The 15,300-nt window shown below is 40.6% G+C and overlaps 1 protein-coding gene across 1 annotated transcript; it reads right to left on the bottom strand.

The window, feature by feature from the left end:
• Positions 1-9,680: 9,680 nt before the first annotated feature.
• On the bottom strand, positions 9,681-13,766 carry LOC139717844 (transmembrane protein 45B-like). Its single transcript, XM_071629338.1, has one exon. It carries the CDS (start codon positions 13,603-13,605, stop codon positions 12,742-12,744), a length of 864 nt encoding a protein of 287 aa, XP_071485439.1. The 5' UTR covers positions 13,606-13,766; the 3' UTR covers positions 9,681-12,741.
• Positions 13,767-15,300: the final 1,534 nt, after the last annotated feature.

Raw genomic sequence — 15,300 nt, forward strand, 5'->3', positions numbered from 1 at the left:
GTACAAGCCAGGAGCTCCTTGGTATAAGAGATTGACGGGGAAGAGGTAATTGGTTGCAAAGAAAGAGTCAAACCTCTGACAATGAGCTTATGGCAAAAGGGGGAGGGGAAGATAAGAGGAATGTGCTGCCTAACGTGTTAAGATGTGTCCCATAAATATAAGTTACTGCATATTGGAAAAAAAAATTTCCTCAAGACTCTTGTTACAGCTGCGAGGCAAGAGAGAGTTTTTAGAGGGATTGTGGAGTTTTGGTTGTGACCTAACTTCAGGTTTCTAACAGTTTTGGGTGAGATAATGAGAAACCTCCTATGAAATATGAAAGATCATGTAATTCCAAGAGGCATTCAACGTTTATTTGATGAAAATTGGTTTTTGAAATGGCCGAGATACCCAAAACAGAGTAATGCTAATTAAAGGTGGGACCCAGCTTTTATTACGATCGCTTTATTTCACTTTGTTTTTGGATGTCTCAGCCATTCCAAAACTGATTTTCATCAAATAAACTTTGAACTTGTCTTAGAATGGTGTGCTCTGCACTATTTCATAAGTGGTTTCTTGGTATCTCACAAAAAGTTGAAAGCCCAATCCTCACCTCCACCAATACTGTACCATCCCTTTAAACTTTCAATTCTGAATGAAAATAAACTTGAAATAAATGGACTCTGCTAGTGAAGTCAAAGTAATGGAAAGGAGAGTACTCTACAGACTGTCTAACCTGACCAGGTGTTTATTACTTTCGACAATATCACATGGGCTTAACTAACTGGAATGTGTTGAACATTTTTCTTTTTAATTGTCTCTACTCCTAGACCACAAGAAGCAGGCAGTACATTCTAATCATAAAAAACATGGTTTACATGACACACCATATATCATTCAGTTGTGTATGCCCTGACTGAAGATGCCAAAACAGCATGGTAAACTTTTGTTCTCCTTTCTTTTCAAGAAATTGGTTTAATTTAATTTTGTTTTGTTTTGTGTGTTTGTTTGTTGTTGGTGTTTTTTTTTTTTTTTTTTTTTTTTTGGGGGGGGGGGGGATGGGTGGGGTCATGAAGCCAAATTATTCACATGCTACCTATAATACCATGACAATGAGGAAAATTTCTGCCGCAATTCTCCAGCCAACGACCAGCAGCCTGGATCGAGGCAGCCATCTTTATTTCATGGCACCATGTGGGCATCGATCAAAAGAGAAACCCTCTCTGCGAGTGGAAGTGACAGCTCGCAGAGAACAAATTATACATTTCAAGGTCACAACGCAACCCAATATCCTCATTAAATAAAATGAAAGCGCCGACTGACTTGGATATAAATTGAGAACGTTGTCTAATCTTACACCATCTGGCTCATATAAAGGAGGCATGGAATCAGTCTTTACTTGAGAAAAGTCTGCAATCTGTTAAAAAACAGACAGTCTTGTGGGGGGGGGGGGGGAATGCAATCTAAGACAGTATACCAGATTTGATTTGAGGAACACATGCTCTTATGAATACCATAATGTACACGTGTATGCTTTAATCAGTGTAATGATTTCAACATGCACACACTCACACAGACTGTGTCTGTGTCTGCATGTCTACAATGTACGTATATAACCACGTTGTTAAAGAAAAAAAAAAGATGGCAGCTCTTTTACGCAGCTTTCTCCAAAGGGAATCTAGGATATACACTGTATGCATATCATCTTATCTCTTCCGATCAATACTCAATTTTATGTATTTCATGTCTGTATATGAATTCATGCTCCTTCCTGAATACCACGAAAAACTCAAGTTAAAAAGACTAGATTCACTCTACATGGTGTGTTAGTACACTGCATATACAAATGTAACAGTTGGAGGGCAAATTATACATAGCCAGCATGTCTAGACAGAAAAGATACAGCGAATGATTAAAAAAGAAATTATACCTTCTGAGGAGAGCTATTTTGCAAATAATCAGGGAAAAAAAATGACTTGGAAGCTAAGTTGATGTATGCTGTGTAAGGTAATGTATGGATCTGGGTCTGAAAATTACCGGTCATACATTGTATTGGACAACTGTCAACAAATCATGCGGCTAATCCAGCTGTCCCTATCTACACACATCATTGGGAGTCTATGGTAAAAACCAGGGAGGTGGAAAGAGAATTCCACCTCCCTGGTAAAAATGAGTTTAGCTAGAACCTCAGGTGATCATCTCTGGTATTAGCATCCAATTTGGCACGGTGCCGTTTATGCCATAAACTGAACTTCTCTCATTCGTACCAGCAATGAAGAATCGGAAGTATCGATTCTTTGGCAATTCAGCCATTGAGGGAGAACCAATGTACTGGTATCCACTGTACTTATAATATGACATTCATTCCCCACAACATATTAAAAGAATGGGATCACGATCAAATCTTAAACCAACTGTGGACGTGCACATACAGCATTTCATACATTATGCTAAGCAAGCTTTACAAATTGCGCACCACAATAATCTCCATTTTCATTTCAGGCAAACGCTAGGTGGTATGATGGATCCGGCTTTGTATCCAAATAGGCAGGAAGACAGGATATGGAGTGAGTGGTTCCAATTGCATCCTTTGACCCCGACCTAGTCACCTTTGCTCTTTACAGCTCTTTATAATTAAACTGCTTGAAATGACGACGTTTAAATCTTGCATCTACTGATAAGTTGAGGAAGTAATGTACTACAGTGCCTTGCTGCTACAACTGTGGATCTTGTTGGCAACATATGCATAGACCATACATTTCATGGGGATCGTCTGATGCATTTCTTATGTCCTAGTCTTGTTTACAGAGGTGCCTTTGTGAAGTCTCCCATGATTAATAAAACAATGCTAGAATCATCATACATTGTTGGTTATGGTGGCGAATTCCATCCAGGGGTTCCAAGTGATCTGAAACGACAGCATCGACAGTGATGCCAGTAGATGGCAGCTGACTACGTGCAGACTGCAAACAAATTTCACAGACAGACTGGTACATGTAATACCATCACTGGAGGATGATCAAATCTGAGGTAATATGATCATTCCACAACTACCTGCATAAATGAGCCTGTGCTGCATCAGAAAAGCAGTCGACATCAATAGACAATAGGCCCATTTACACTTGCTTGGAAAAATCACGATTTTTCTAAAATCGCAACATTTGGGTGTAAGTTGCTAAGCAACTACACCCAAACGCCCTCGAAACATCGCCAGAAAAATCGCCAGCCGGAGTGCGATTTTTTTAAACTTCGCAAAGTTTGAGGCGAAGTTAGCGAGTGTAAACCCAAGCCGCAGAAATATCGCGATTTTTCATCACGTGACTTTCGGTATCGGATTGCACCGGGAGTTTACGCGCGCTCCCCTCTTTGGAACGTGTAGAGAGTACGTCGGTCACTGGCCAGAGTACTACACACACGGTATAGACAGCTGTGTACAGGTCTAAACGGCCGATCCTCGATCGGCTCGTGGTCTCTCACCTCCCTCTCCCTGATGAAACTAGTACGTGAAAACTACTACATAGCAAACTTGAAGTTCTCCAACCACGTATCATCACCCCATGACGAGTTAACAAAATTATGTTCTCCCAGAAAATGCGTTGATTCAGATTGTGGGAGTGCCCGTACTGCTCTCGATATACATTGTTTGTGGAATACAGGAGTATGTAACAAGTGTGAGTTCTTGCTGTCGCCTGATAAAATACCAGTCCTAACTTCCAAGTCCTACTTCTCACTTTCGTCATATCGGCAAAATTTCATGATCCTCCTGAATGCTGCTGTAGATGAAGTTTTACACACCTACTACGTATGTGATCTAATATAGCAAGCTCTATAGTTTTACCGTAAGTAAACAGTCGCGAGAAGCACAAATTTATGTGTGCATTGTACTGATAAAAAGCCCTGCTCAACATTCCAACCAGCTGGCTGTGATCAAAATACGTGTATACTGTATACTGCACTGCAGTGAAAACGAACAGAATAGCGCGCGCTTCCACTCAGCTGCCGTGTTGAAAAGAGGTAAATTACGCATGCGCACTACCGACCAAAAAATCGCGATGTTTCGTGTGAAGCTCAAACTTCGCATGCTTTTGCGCAAGTGTAAACGGTGGACCAAAATATCGCGATTTTAAAAATCGCGATGTTAGTAAGTGTAAATGCGGCTATATACGATTCCCGGATGCTACCATCCCTCGGAACCACTTGGCTACATACCCAAGGTATCAAATTTTACAGTATTTATCTCAAATGTCTGGCACCAGCATTCAGCAAATGACACTCGAAGGAAACAATGACACGAGGACCATCCATACTGCCAGTGAAAAACTTATATTTTTTGAAAGCTTGCAACATTCCCTTGAAAGTTGCTATGCAATAGAGGCAACATTCCCTTGAAAGTTGCTATGCAACAAAGGCAACATTCCCTTGAAAGTTGCTATAAATGCAAGAGACCGTTTGTGTATCTTGTATTCCAATTCGAAGCATGCTGTGTTCACAACCACAGGCTTGCTGGAGACTTGCCCTTCTTAGCAACAACTGATGAATGCTAAGTGAATTCCTGCCAAAGAAACTTTACTGGAGGGAGCAGGTGAATAAAATAGTTTGTTATAAGGCTGTGGGGTATATACAGTATATCTATGAATTTGAATACATTTACAGAAAATTATATACTGTACCAAATGCCACCTAATTATGTGATGAGTTTTGTAATTGATTTATTCATTTATTTATTCATTTATTCATTGATTCTATTTTTTTATCTGATTTTATTTTATTTTGTTTTACTATTATTATCATTCTTTTTTTTTTTTTGGGGGGGGGGGGTTTCAAGTCAAATTGAAAATTTGGATCAAAACCTTGAATGCAACAATTTTAAATGTTGTAATAGCTTGCAATGAGTATGGTCCTACACATTTGTACATTGTATGTGAGAAAGCAGGGCAGTAGAGATCAGAGAGGAGAGAAATTACACAAAAGTACCTCGGCATACCCAGAACTGTATATAAATGTGTCGACAGACAAAATAACAAGAGCAAATTTAACAGACAAAAACTTGACGCCAATGCATCAAACATTTTTGCGACCCGACCCCATGACCTACAGATGGCTGCCCTCATCAGCCCCATGTCAGTTACCATAGCAACCAGTACAAAAATGACTTAATACGCCCCCTCTGGACAAAGAGTAGGTATGAAAAAAAAAAAAAAATGTCTCCAATGTCTGACTACCCCGGTATTCATACGAGTAAGTGGGTGTTGGTCCCTTCACTTTCATGCTACACTGTTAATTCCTGTTTCACTCCAAACATATCACTGGGGGAAAGGACAGGACAACTACAAAGAAGTGTGAGAAATTATACTTTCAGGCATGCAAAGTTTCATGGCTGAATACCTTGCAAGACTAGAATCTTTGAGGGATGAAGTGGGCAACAATTCCAAGCTTTCAAAATGAACACAAACATCTCTTTTTCTTTGTGTGTGTGTGTGTGTGTGTGCAACCTTCATAAATGCATCAATGAAACATTTAAGAAGCAAACAGTTTTCATGCTGTAAGACCTTCTCAATGACACAACCCATGTAGATGATGCAGAAAATACATATACATGAACGTAGTATATTGTATTGTACTTATGCAGTCGTTCTAATAAAAGATTGTGGGGATATCAGGCCTAGAGGTGTGAGAATAGTGTACTTGCTCACAGTCAGAAAAAAAGAACTGAAACTCAATGACAAAAAGCTTTCCATGCATTTGAACGACAAAAAAGTTTCCAATTTTTGTTCTGGTCTGAATAAAAAAAGTCTGAAATCAGATGAAACTCCAACATCCCAAATACTGGGAGTGTACTTGTAGTACTGCATAGTATGTACTGTAGCTAATCATATAATATATTTAAGATTTGTATGTTGCACTCTCGTTTCCTTCCTCAGTTTTTGCTGAATTGTCCCACTGTTTCATTCTTCTTCTTTTGTGTGTGTGTGTGTGTGTGTGTGTGTGTATACATATATCCATATCGTTCCAGCAGAGTTGGAATGTTTGCAAAGTGTTCCACATGTTTGACTACCACTTTTCTGCACAGCGGATTACACTTTGCACACTGGCATTTCTGGCCATTATCTCACACCACTGATGCTCACATGCCTTCCAAAGTATACAACTAGAGAGTGACGGGTTCATTATGTGGCATGCAATTCGAGGTCTCGCAATACAGGTCTGTCTGCAAGACTGATCATGTGAATCAAAAAAAGTCAGAGGCATAGGAAGGTTTCGTTTTCTATCCCTGACAGGGCAATCATCCATAGAAACCATGATAATGAGCTTAATAGCATCAACATGGTGTCCATTTCCTGAAATTCTATGCATCCAAGTTCAAGTTCAGAATACTCATTACACTTCCAATATAGCTGTGTGACCCACACGTTTGACATGTTGGAAAATTGATTGGCACCCCCTGGGCAGCCATGCACATTACAATTTCCAATCCTGGTGTCTACATCACGTGGTGCATGCATACTGTATCGTCTATCGCCACTAATTGACCTGCCATGCACGCGGGGAATTTGAGATAACAGGGCGGCATTTCTACTTAAATGCAAGATTCAAAGGGATGGCTTAGAATTGAACTGTGTTGTCCTAGCGATCAAGCAGAACTCTGATGCAATCGCCGAAGAGGAACTTCCATCTACAGCTTGCCAAGACGGACAATCAATGAACATCATGTTTATTGTCACTACACTATCTACTGCAGGAGTCATGTGACATACAGCAACTACTTCCTGTTGACTTATGAAGCTCTTAAACTACAGTTCCACAAGAGATGTAGATGCTGTGACCAAGTGGCTGCATGATTTATGATCCATTTAGTGTATTAAACTATATCTCCTCTTGTCAGAACCAACTCATGCCAAAGACTAAAAAACAAAACAAAAACCATTTACATCAGCAGGAATTAATGGGACGAATTAAGGAAATGGCTCTCTCATTCCATCCACAAATTGGAAGTTCCTCTGGAAAGAGCTCATTCAAATGAGGAATGAGAGATTCTGAATACAATGCAAATAAATAATCCTCCTGCAGAAACCTGTGGCAAATTTATGTGTTCCTGAGTTCCAGCAAAGCAATGGGTGGGGGTGGGGGGGGGGGGGTGCAAAAGGCATGCTACAGACACAGACCATGGAATTACAGGCGCTCCATGCAGGATGCGCCGGCAATTTGTTAGTACCTGGGAACATGTCTACATTAATACATTATAACAACTCAATACTTGATTTATGTGTTGCCAGCACACAGACAGCTGGCAGGTATGACAAGATCTCAACTGCAACACTTGCTCAATTTCAAGGTGATGGAATCTGCCTGCAAAATAGCGGTACACATACCGCATGCCACTTTAAGAGGATTACAGTGTACAGGGATGTAGGTGGCCTGGCTATTCAACACTTGCAAGAAAAATGACAGCGATGAAAATAACATGACTTTGAAACAACTATACAACGACCGTTACTACATACACATTCTCTGCTCTTGAGCTCTTTGGCCTACATGGAAAGTCAGTAGAATTTCTAGTCTATACAATAAAATAGGCATGCACAAAATCATCAAACACTAATAAGTAGTCACAACACCGAAAGAAGCAAGGTCAGGAACACTGTAAATTGGGGTTACACATAATTATACATTTACGCACAATCTCATTAAAACCCGTGTAAACAGCCCCTCAATCAAATCTCTAATTAGCACCCTATTATCCAGGCGGAGGTATTCATAGCTTGTTCAGAGGATGCTTCTACGCTTCTCCGAACTTGAAAGCCTGGCTGCCAATTTGGACAATGACTTCAAATTGAAGGCTAGCCATGCTTTCATCTCTATAAAGGATTTTGACAAAATTGACTAACTCTGTGATTCTGAAGTACTGTGGTGCACATCACTACTGTGTAGGTTAAGCCAGATTTTACTGTCAAATGAATACAGAAAGAGAAAATATCACTCGGTGCAGCTACGTGAACAACACTGAATTCACAGCCATGAATGTTGATACACAGCAGAGTGTGGTCACGCTAAAATGCTTGGCACATGATGCACACTTTCAGAATTTATCACATGAAAAAGAAAGAAAGAAGGAAAGATTGTTGAGCTATTGTACAACCAAATCAAAAATAGCCATGAGGTAATTACAGTGACCGCAAGCAGCAGTTGTACGATGTAAACTGAAGTATCGCAAGTGTGATGTGTCTGAGCCATCTGTTAAAGCAACAAAACTCATACTTCATCCACAACATCAACTGTAGTCTAGTTTATAAATATGGTATAACGGAAACATAACATTAGCCTGTAAGTTTCCCTTTCTATGAAGCTCCACTCTATTCCTCATTTGAAGTCACATGTTGTGTTCTGTAAGGTACTGACTGTTTTACAATCTGCTGGTTTTATTGGACTTTGGCCATCACTGGTAAGGTAGATGTTGATTGTTTCTGCGTTCACGCCCAGAACAGATAATAAATGGGATTACCTGTACATGAATGGTCCAAAAGAAAGGAAAGCTGCAATTCAGTGTTTCAGTCAGAAATGAGATGGTCAGATTTTTATCATATTGTGATATATGACCATTCATGGAGCAACATGCCATTTGACATGTTAGATTAAATATAGTAGTCAATATTACAGCATTCCCTTGAAGAAAACTCCCAGAGAGACCTCTGAGATTAAAATTATCAAAATTGCTCTGTCAACTATCCATGGGAGAGGCATTAATAACAGTGAAAATTGTCCAGAATCTGTTATCTATATACAGTGTGCATTATTTCATTATATAATGACAATCAGTGGTTCTGTCCCAGCCATTTCACACAGGGTGCAGGATGATATTCAGGCACAGCACCACAACTACAATTTGTATGCTCTTTACTGGACAAGAGATGTACAGCTTGCCTATTAAAACATTTTAAAAACGCTTGTCGGATATCGAGGGTAAATGCATGGTATGTAATGGTACAGTGTAGGTGTGACTTATTTCACAGTTCCATAGCATGATTAGGGATTCTATTGGTGACCGTGGCAACAGACAATTGCTCCGATGTGTCGGGGATAAATTGGGATGAAGTTAGCCCAGCTGGGCGGTCCTGAATTCTACTTCGAAGTAATGGCCCCCGCTGATGCAAGGCTTAAATGCCAGAGGTGATAAGCCTCTGTTAATAGCAAACTACAAGCAAAGCATGTTAACAAGCACATCTTCGCTCTGATACTGCATTCCAGTACAACCCAAGATAAACAGACCAAGATCTGTAGATTTTGTATCAGGTATAAAGTGCCAATGGCTAATAATTCTTGAAGCTGCAAAACACATTGTACACATCATCAATCTATTCAAAGCAGATCAGAGAATACATACATTACTGAAGCCAAACAAACTTAACCTCACCACATAGTCATTGCCCTCTTCACATGTTATCGATAGTTCTACTTTGAAAAGGACCGTGGTGAGTTTAATATGCACTTCCTTCATTGAAAAGAGTGACAGAAATAAAGGCAACTCAAAAGAGAAGCTAAATCCATAAAACTGACTGACGCAATGGCATTACTACATAAAAGCAGTTTATAGTGTGCATGGCTACGAAACTGAAAGACAAGCGAAAGAATGAGGATAGAGAGGGAGAAAAAGATAGGGAGAGAAAAACTAGAGAGACAACGCCTTCCCCCCCCCCCCCCCCCCTCCCCCCTCAAAAAAAAAAAAAAAAAAATGACTCTTCATCATAGGAACAAACAAGCACACATTGAAAACCTGTGTCGCATTTTGTTTGCAGGATTCCAAGCAGGGTTTGTGTGATTATCATCAGCTGCTATGCAAATCATGCCGGTGATATGGCACCATCTGTGGAGTTTTGTTTGAGCCGTGCCAGGCATTGTGGGTGTACTATGAAACAGACCAATTATCGACTGGGGATGCTATGTCACTCAAGCACTTACTAGTATAATATAAGAGGGGCCTTTGGACTGCACGTACACTGCCATTCAGCATTTAAACATACATTGTACACATTACAAAAATGCACCACAAATCACTCCATGCATGTAGCTTGTGTCTACAAGTCATACTAACAGTTATCATGCTCTATTGAGGCAATTGTGTTGAGGGATAGAATTAATTTACAGTAATTTACACCAGCTCCAGAGCACAGATGTGTGGCCTAAAGTATTGGGTGTGATTTGACAGTCTGCTTTCCTGTCTGTATTCAGCAGTGCTTCTTGCCTTACAAGAGACAGGTACATGTATCATGGCATTACAAACCAGTGTCCCAGCAAAATAGCCACAAATCAGGAAACCCATCCTACTGCTGAGCAGGGAGGAAAATGAACACAACATGAAGACGATGAGCCACACCCATTCAAAGGTAGCATCTTCTGACAGTTCCTGGGTTGTGCAAGTGCAATACATATTCATGAGAAACAGTTCCTTTAAAGTAAGATAGAATCTTACGTAAATCTTGCCACAAAAATATGTTCAGTGAGTTAATCAACAGCATTTCTTTTTAATGTCTGTGCAGAAGATTATGAATTGCTTGCAGATAAATATGAAATACCCACTGCCATGTCAATAAGCCAAGTTTTAAGCTTTGCTTCCCCGAGGCATGGTGCTATAAATATCCATACTTCTACAACTATGTTGAGAGATCAACACATAATGGAGGGGACATTACTGCCAACCATTACAAGTTTCTGATCAAACCTCAATCAACCCTGACATAAATACTGTATGTGCCCTATATCTTGAATAAAACAACTGATACAGCCTTCTGCACTGCCCCTGCACCATGTTTCAAAAGTTCACATTGCATAACAAGAAAATCAAACAACCCACAAATGCAAAACACGAAAAACTTCCGTAAGAAGTGTACAATGTTGGTAAGTTGTGTACAGGAACATTAAAAAAAAATAAAAATGTATGGTACATGTAGGCTATGTAAATCATGAAAGTCATGTAGCATACGGATATATTTGTAGAAACCAACGACAGCAGCCACTACAACTATCGTACAGCACAAGTCATCATCCTGAAGGCTATTGCTCCTGTTGTTGCGATTAATTGGAAAAATGCAAGAGAAAGCTATGTGACATTGCACTTTCAGCAGTTCTCCCAATCTGGCTATCTCTAGATACAGAATTAGCAATTGCAAGTGAGTACTACATCAATGTGAAAAACATCTTTGACTGATGTTCAAGTTGCTCAATGTCTAAATATGTGAGGATAAATATCCCAATCACACATCATCTTTAATACATTTTACTTCCCTCACAATCATTTTGGTTTTAATTACTTTGTTGTTGACCTCGCCATGTTTTATGATCATCCAAACTCTTGTGCTGTCTTGTGGAAAAGGCAATTTTATAATGCTTCCAAAATAACATGTATATGTGAGTCAGGCTCACTTTTAATCACAAAAATGAGGTTTCTGTCGCTGTGGGCAATGAGTGCCTCACTTAACATTTGTTTGTTTGTTTGTTTTTTATTTTTACTCTGTGATAATCTACTGTTCTTGTTCACAGTTAGTTCTTGGGAGTGCTTGTTCCTGCGCATCAACACAACTCCTGCATTTGCACTGGTATCTATGCTTTGGTTTTTTTCCATCAACTGTCATGGAATAAGAAACTCAGAAAAATACAAACTAAATGTTTAATATTTCATGTTAAAAAAATCTAATCAAAGTATAAGCCCTAAAAATAGAATAGAGATTGCAGCCACATTGAATGTAGGAGGAAAGCAACAGTTGGCTATAAAGTACAGATGTACATGTAGGCCCTACATGCTCTAATACAAGTGTTAGTCTAAGCAGGACACCATGCTTGTGAATGCAGGATGAATGCGCAATCCTTAGCACACTGTACATAGTGAAAGTCAGATAGTCACACACACAGTAAAACCAAAAGCAAGGTTGAAGGGGCATACAGAAAACACACACACACAAGAAATTATTTCCATTTGGGAATTTTGTGTGGTGCCATCTGCACGACTACGGTGGAGTTAAAAATACTGTCTTACTGGCTATGAAACATTACATTTGGTTCGGTTTCAGATTAAGAATCATATTGCATCATGATGTAGATTCTTTGCCAAAATGACATACAAAGTATATCTAAGTCTAGCCAGATGGTCATCATGCTGTAAGAATAACAAACTGCTGTTTACCATCACTGAAACTACTTGGAACAATATCAATCATCAAAACAAGCTCATGAAAAAAAAAATATTTTTTAATGGTTCATTATATTTTGTTTAACTGATATTCCCCTGTGACACAATAAGTGGCCTGGCCTTGAGAAGGCACACATACAACACGTGTACTTGACCATGTACACAGCGAAGTTCTTGTACTTTTGGTAAACTTAGGTTCTTAGCTACTGAAGATAAGTGACTGAGGTGTGTGTGAACTTGTGAAAGCTTTCATGTGGCCCTTAGCACAATGAGCATACATGTACATGCCAAGTTGTCTAAACACATATTCTCTGAGAATAATTTCTCTTCATAAAATCATATTGCCATTAAATATCTTCACACATATGATTAACAAAAGGACATGGGTCACAAAGAAGTACAACTTACTCATCACCAAGCATATTTTCTCCACGCAATTCTGTGACAAGTACTGCAAAATATATTCATATTAAACCAACAGCATACGGCAGTCCCATGTGCAATATGCAAAAGCAATACTATTAATAAGATGACCTGGTCGTACCTCACAACGACATTAAAAAATGTAGGCACTGGTCATCACCTCATTCTGAATCGCTGCCTGCCAATAAGTGATTTCCTGCATCCTTGTTGTTGCCTAGCAACTTCACCTCCATCTCCTCTGGACCATTGTTCATCTGGGAATAGCGCACAGAGGAAAGCCCACAAACTCTGAGGATGAGTGATGTAGATCCATAAACGAAGAGGAGAACCAGCATGTCAATGAGAAGATGCCATGTGAACATGACGGTGGTGAACATGAGGTTGAGATGGGAATCCTGGTCCCACGGCTCTCCTGAAGGGGGCCAGTAGAGAACAATTCCAACGTGCCAAAACCACGTCCCCTGGAGCATGGTGAAGACGAAGCGGAAGAGTGGTAGCAGGCGATCCTCTTTGCGCCACACCTCGGCTGCCGTTGTCAAGAAGCAGGCAAAGATGGCGATGACAAGGAGAAAGTGGAGTTGGACGTCAAGCTCTTCCCGTCCATGGGTGTGGAAAAAGAACAGCATCCCTTCAATTGCGAAGGCCAGAGCACCAAAAACTTTCTCAAACGGTGCCGCAGCGGGTATGCAAGTGCGAGCCATGATGTTTACTGCTCCATATATTCCAAAGTAGGTGTACATTGTGCAGTGCTGCCATTCATTTGGGTGTTTCCAGTTCCCATCGCTGCCAATAAGAGTCCATTTTGGAGCGGGATACATCATTTCACCAATGAAACCCCCAATGGCACAAAGCACTATGAACGTCCCTTCGACAGGTAGGCGGTGGAGGATGAACAAAATTCGCGAGCGAGGACGTTGCCGCCCATTATCCAGGGCAACACGGGTGTAAGCGTACTGGATCATCCACCAGATGGAGAATACGATGAAAAAAGCGCCCGGTGCGGCATGCCCTATAAACGTACCCATGGTTTCCCCGACGGTGTTACGAGTCTGCTCGCTGAGTGAAGCCTCTCGAACCAGATGGATATGGTTTGCAAGGTGCAGCTCTTGGCGTAAACGCTCAATTCAACCAATCTTATCTCCGGCAGAAACGTCAAGTGTATTACACACTGAAAGTGTAGTGACGGTCCAAATTCTCGTTTTCAGAGACCGAGTGCCATTCACAGCTTGCAAACACGCTGAATTATGCACGTACACAAATACTAGTAACCGGCGAGGCCACGAATTCGGAGTAGTGATATGACGTTGTGTACCAACGTACAGTCAACAGTACTAGCACGCACTGCACTGGTACGTACACGTACGTACAGTGTACGTTAGTTGTTACCACGCATACTCTTCTGCATGCATGCATGCACTCGACTAATGAGCTCTGCTGTTGGAGCGACGCAGCTCAGCGTAGCAGCGGGTAAGACGGGCCATCAGCGGCCAACTACGGGGCCGGGGAGGGAGCTGGGGGACGAGACAAAGTGCATGCTAGCGGCTAGCAGCTATCTGGATTTTCGCGTACAGTGCGTGCGTGCGTGCGAGACGAGCGCCGTCCCTCGCGCGCGCTCTAGCTGTTTCTTGAGAGTCCCTGGAACATTACAAAATAATCATTTTGAGGGATAATTGTGGCTAGAATCTCCTAATCAAGCTGAATGGAATTGAATTCAAGCATCTATGTAACGGATAGGGAAGTCAAAATCGTGAAATGGGCACAGCTATACTAATGGAAAAAAAAATGATACTCCAATCTATGGTCTAATGAATGGGATTTAATATCCCTTTGATTTGCGCTAGCTTTACCTAATAGCTTGATCAGGGAAGTGGGGTATCAGAGGATAGGAGGGGTGGGGTGGTCCGTGAGGATGGGAACTCTGCCACGGTGATATTACACCAATGCATGCGACATAACCCTTTGGATATTCCCTTCACTGCCTTGAATAAAGACTAAGCGCGCCGCGTTTACGACAGAACACCTGTGGACATACAGAAGACCGTGCTCTTCTTTGTATAGCGGTTAGTTTCGATTCAGAAGTATTGGGATGTAAAAACGAGACCAAATTGGTTAAAAATTCATTTATTATGACTAAGCTACTCATTTGGAAATGCTATCATAGCTTGATAAGCATATCTATGCCCGACAAACAAAATGACACCAAAAAGGTTTTGCCACGTCAGGTAGTACCAATAACCCATTTTTCGGGTCTTGCCCCATGGACTAAAGCTATTTCACTTCATTTCCGACCAAAGTATTCAATATGAAATTTGCATATAAACAAAGTAAAGTACAAAGTGACTTATGCATCTTCAAATGAGATTTGAATACACGCCATTTTTTTTTTTACAATGGTGTCTTTTAGGTAAAGAGATGCATGGGCAAACTCTGAATTTTAACAAAGAAAAAGTCGGAAATGGAGGGGACTGCTACAAAGCCTAGCTTTAGAATGCAGTCTCCTCGTGAGTAGTAAATGAGGGTGCTGTTCGTTTTTCCGAAGGTTCGTTAATCCGAAACACACAAATTCCCTATACCTAGATTTTCGTTAATCCGAAAATGAAACAAAGCTCGTTTTTCCGAAGGTTCGTTAATAAGAAAATGAAATAGGCTTTGTTATTCCGAAGGCTCGTTTATCCGAAAATAAAATAGGGTTCGTTATACCGAAGGTTCGTCGATCAGAC

Source organism: Diadema antillarum, unplaced genomic scaffold (assembly GCF_040938485.1).
Source record: "Diadema antillarum isolate AM-2024a unplaced genomic scaffold, OU_Dant_1.0 scf00000083, whole genome shotgun sequence".
In the NCBI taxonomy this organism is placed as follows: domain Eukaryota; kingdom Metazoa; phylum Echinodermata; class Echinoidea; order Diadematoida; family Diadematidae; genus Diadema; species Diadema antillarum.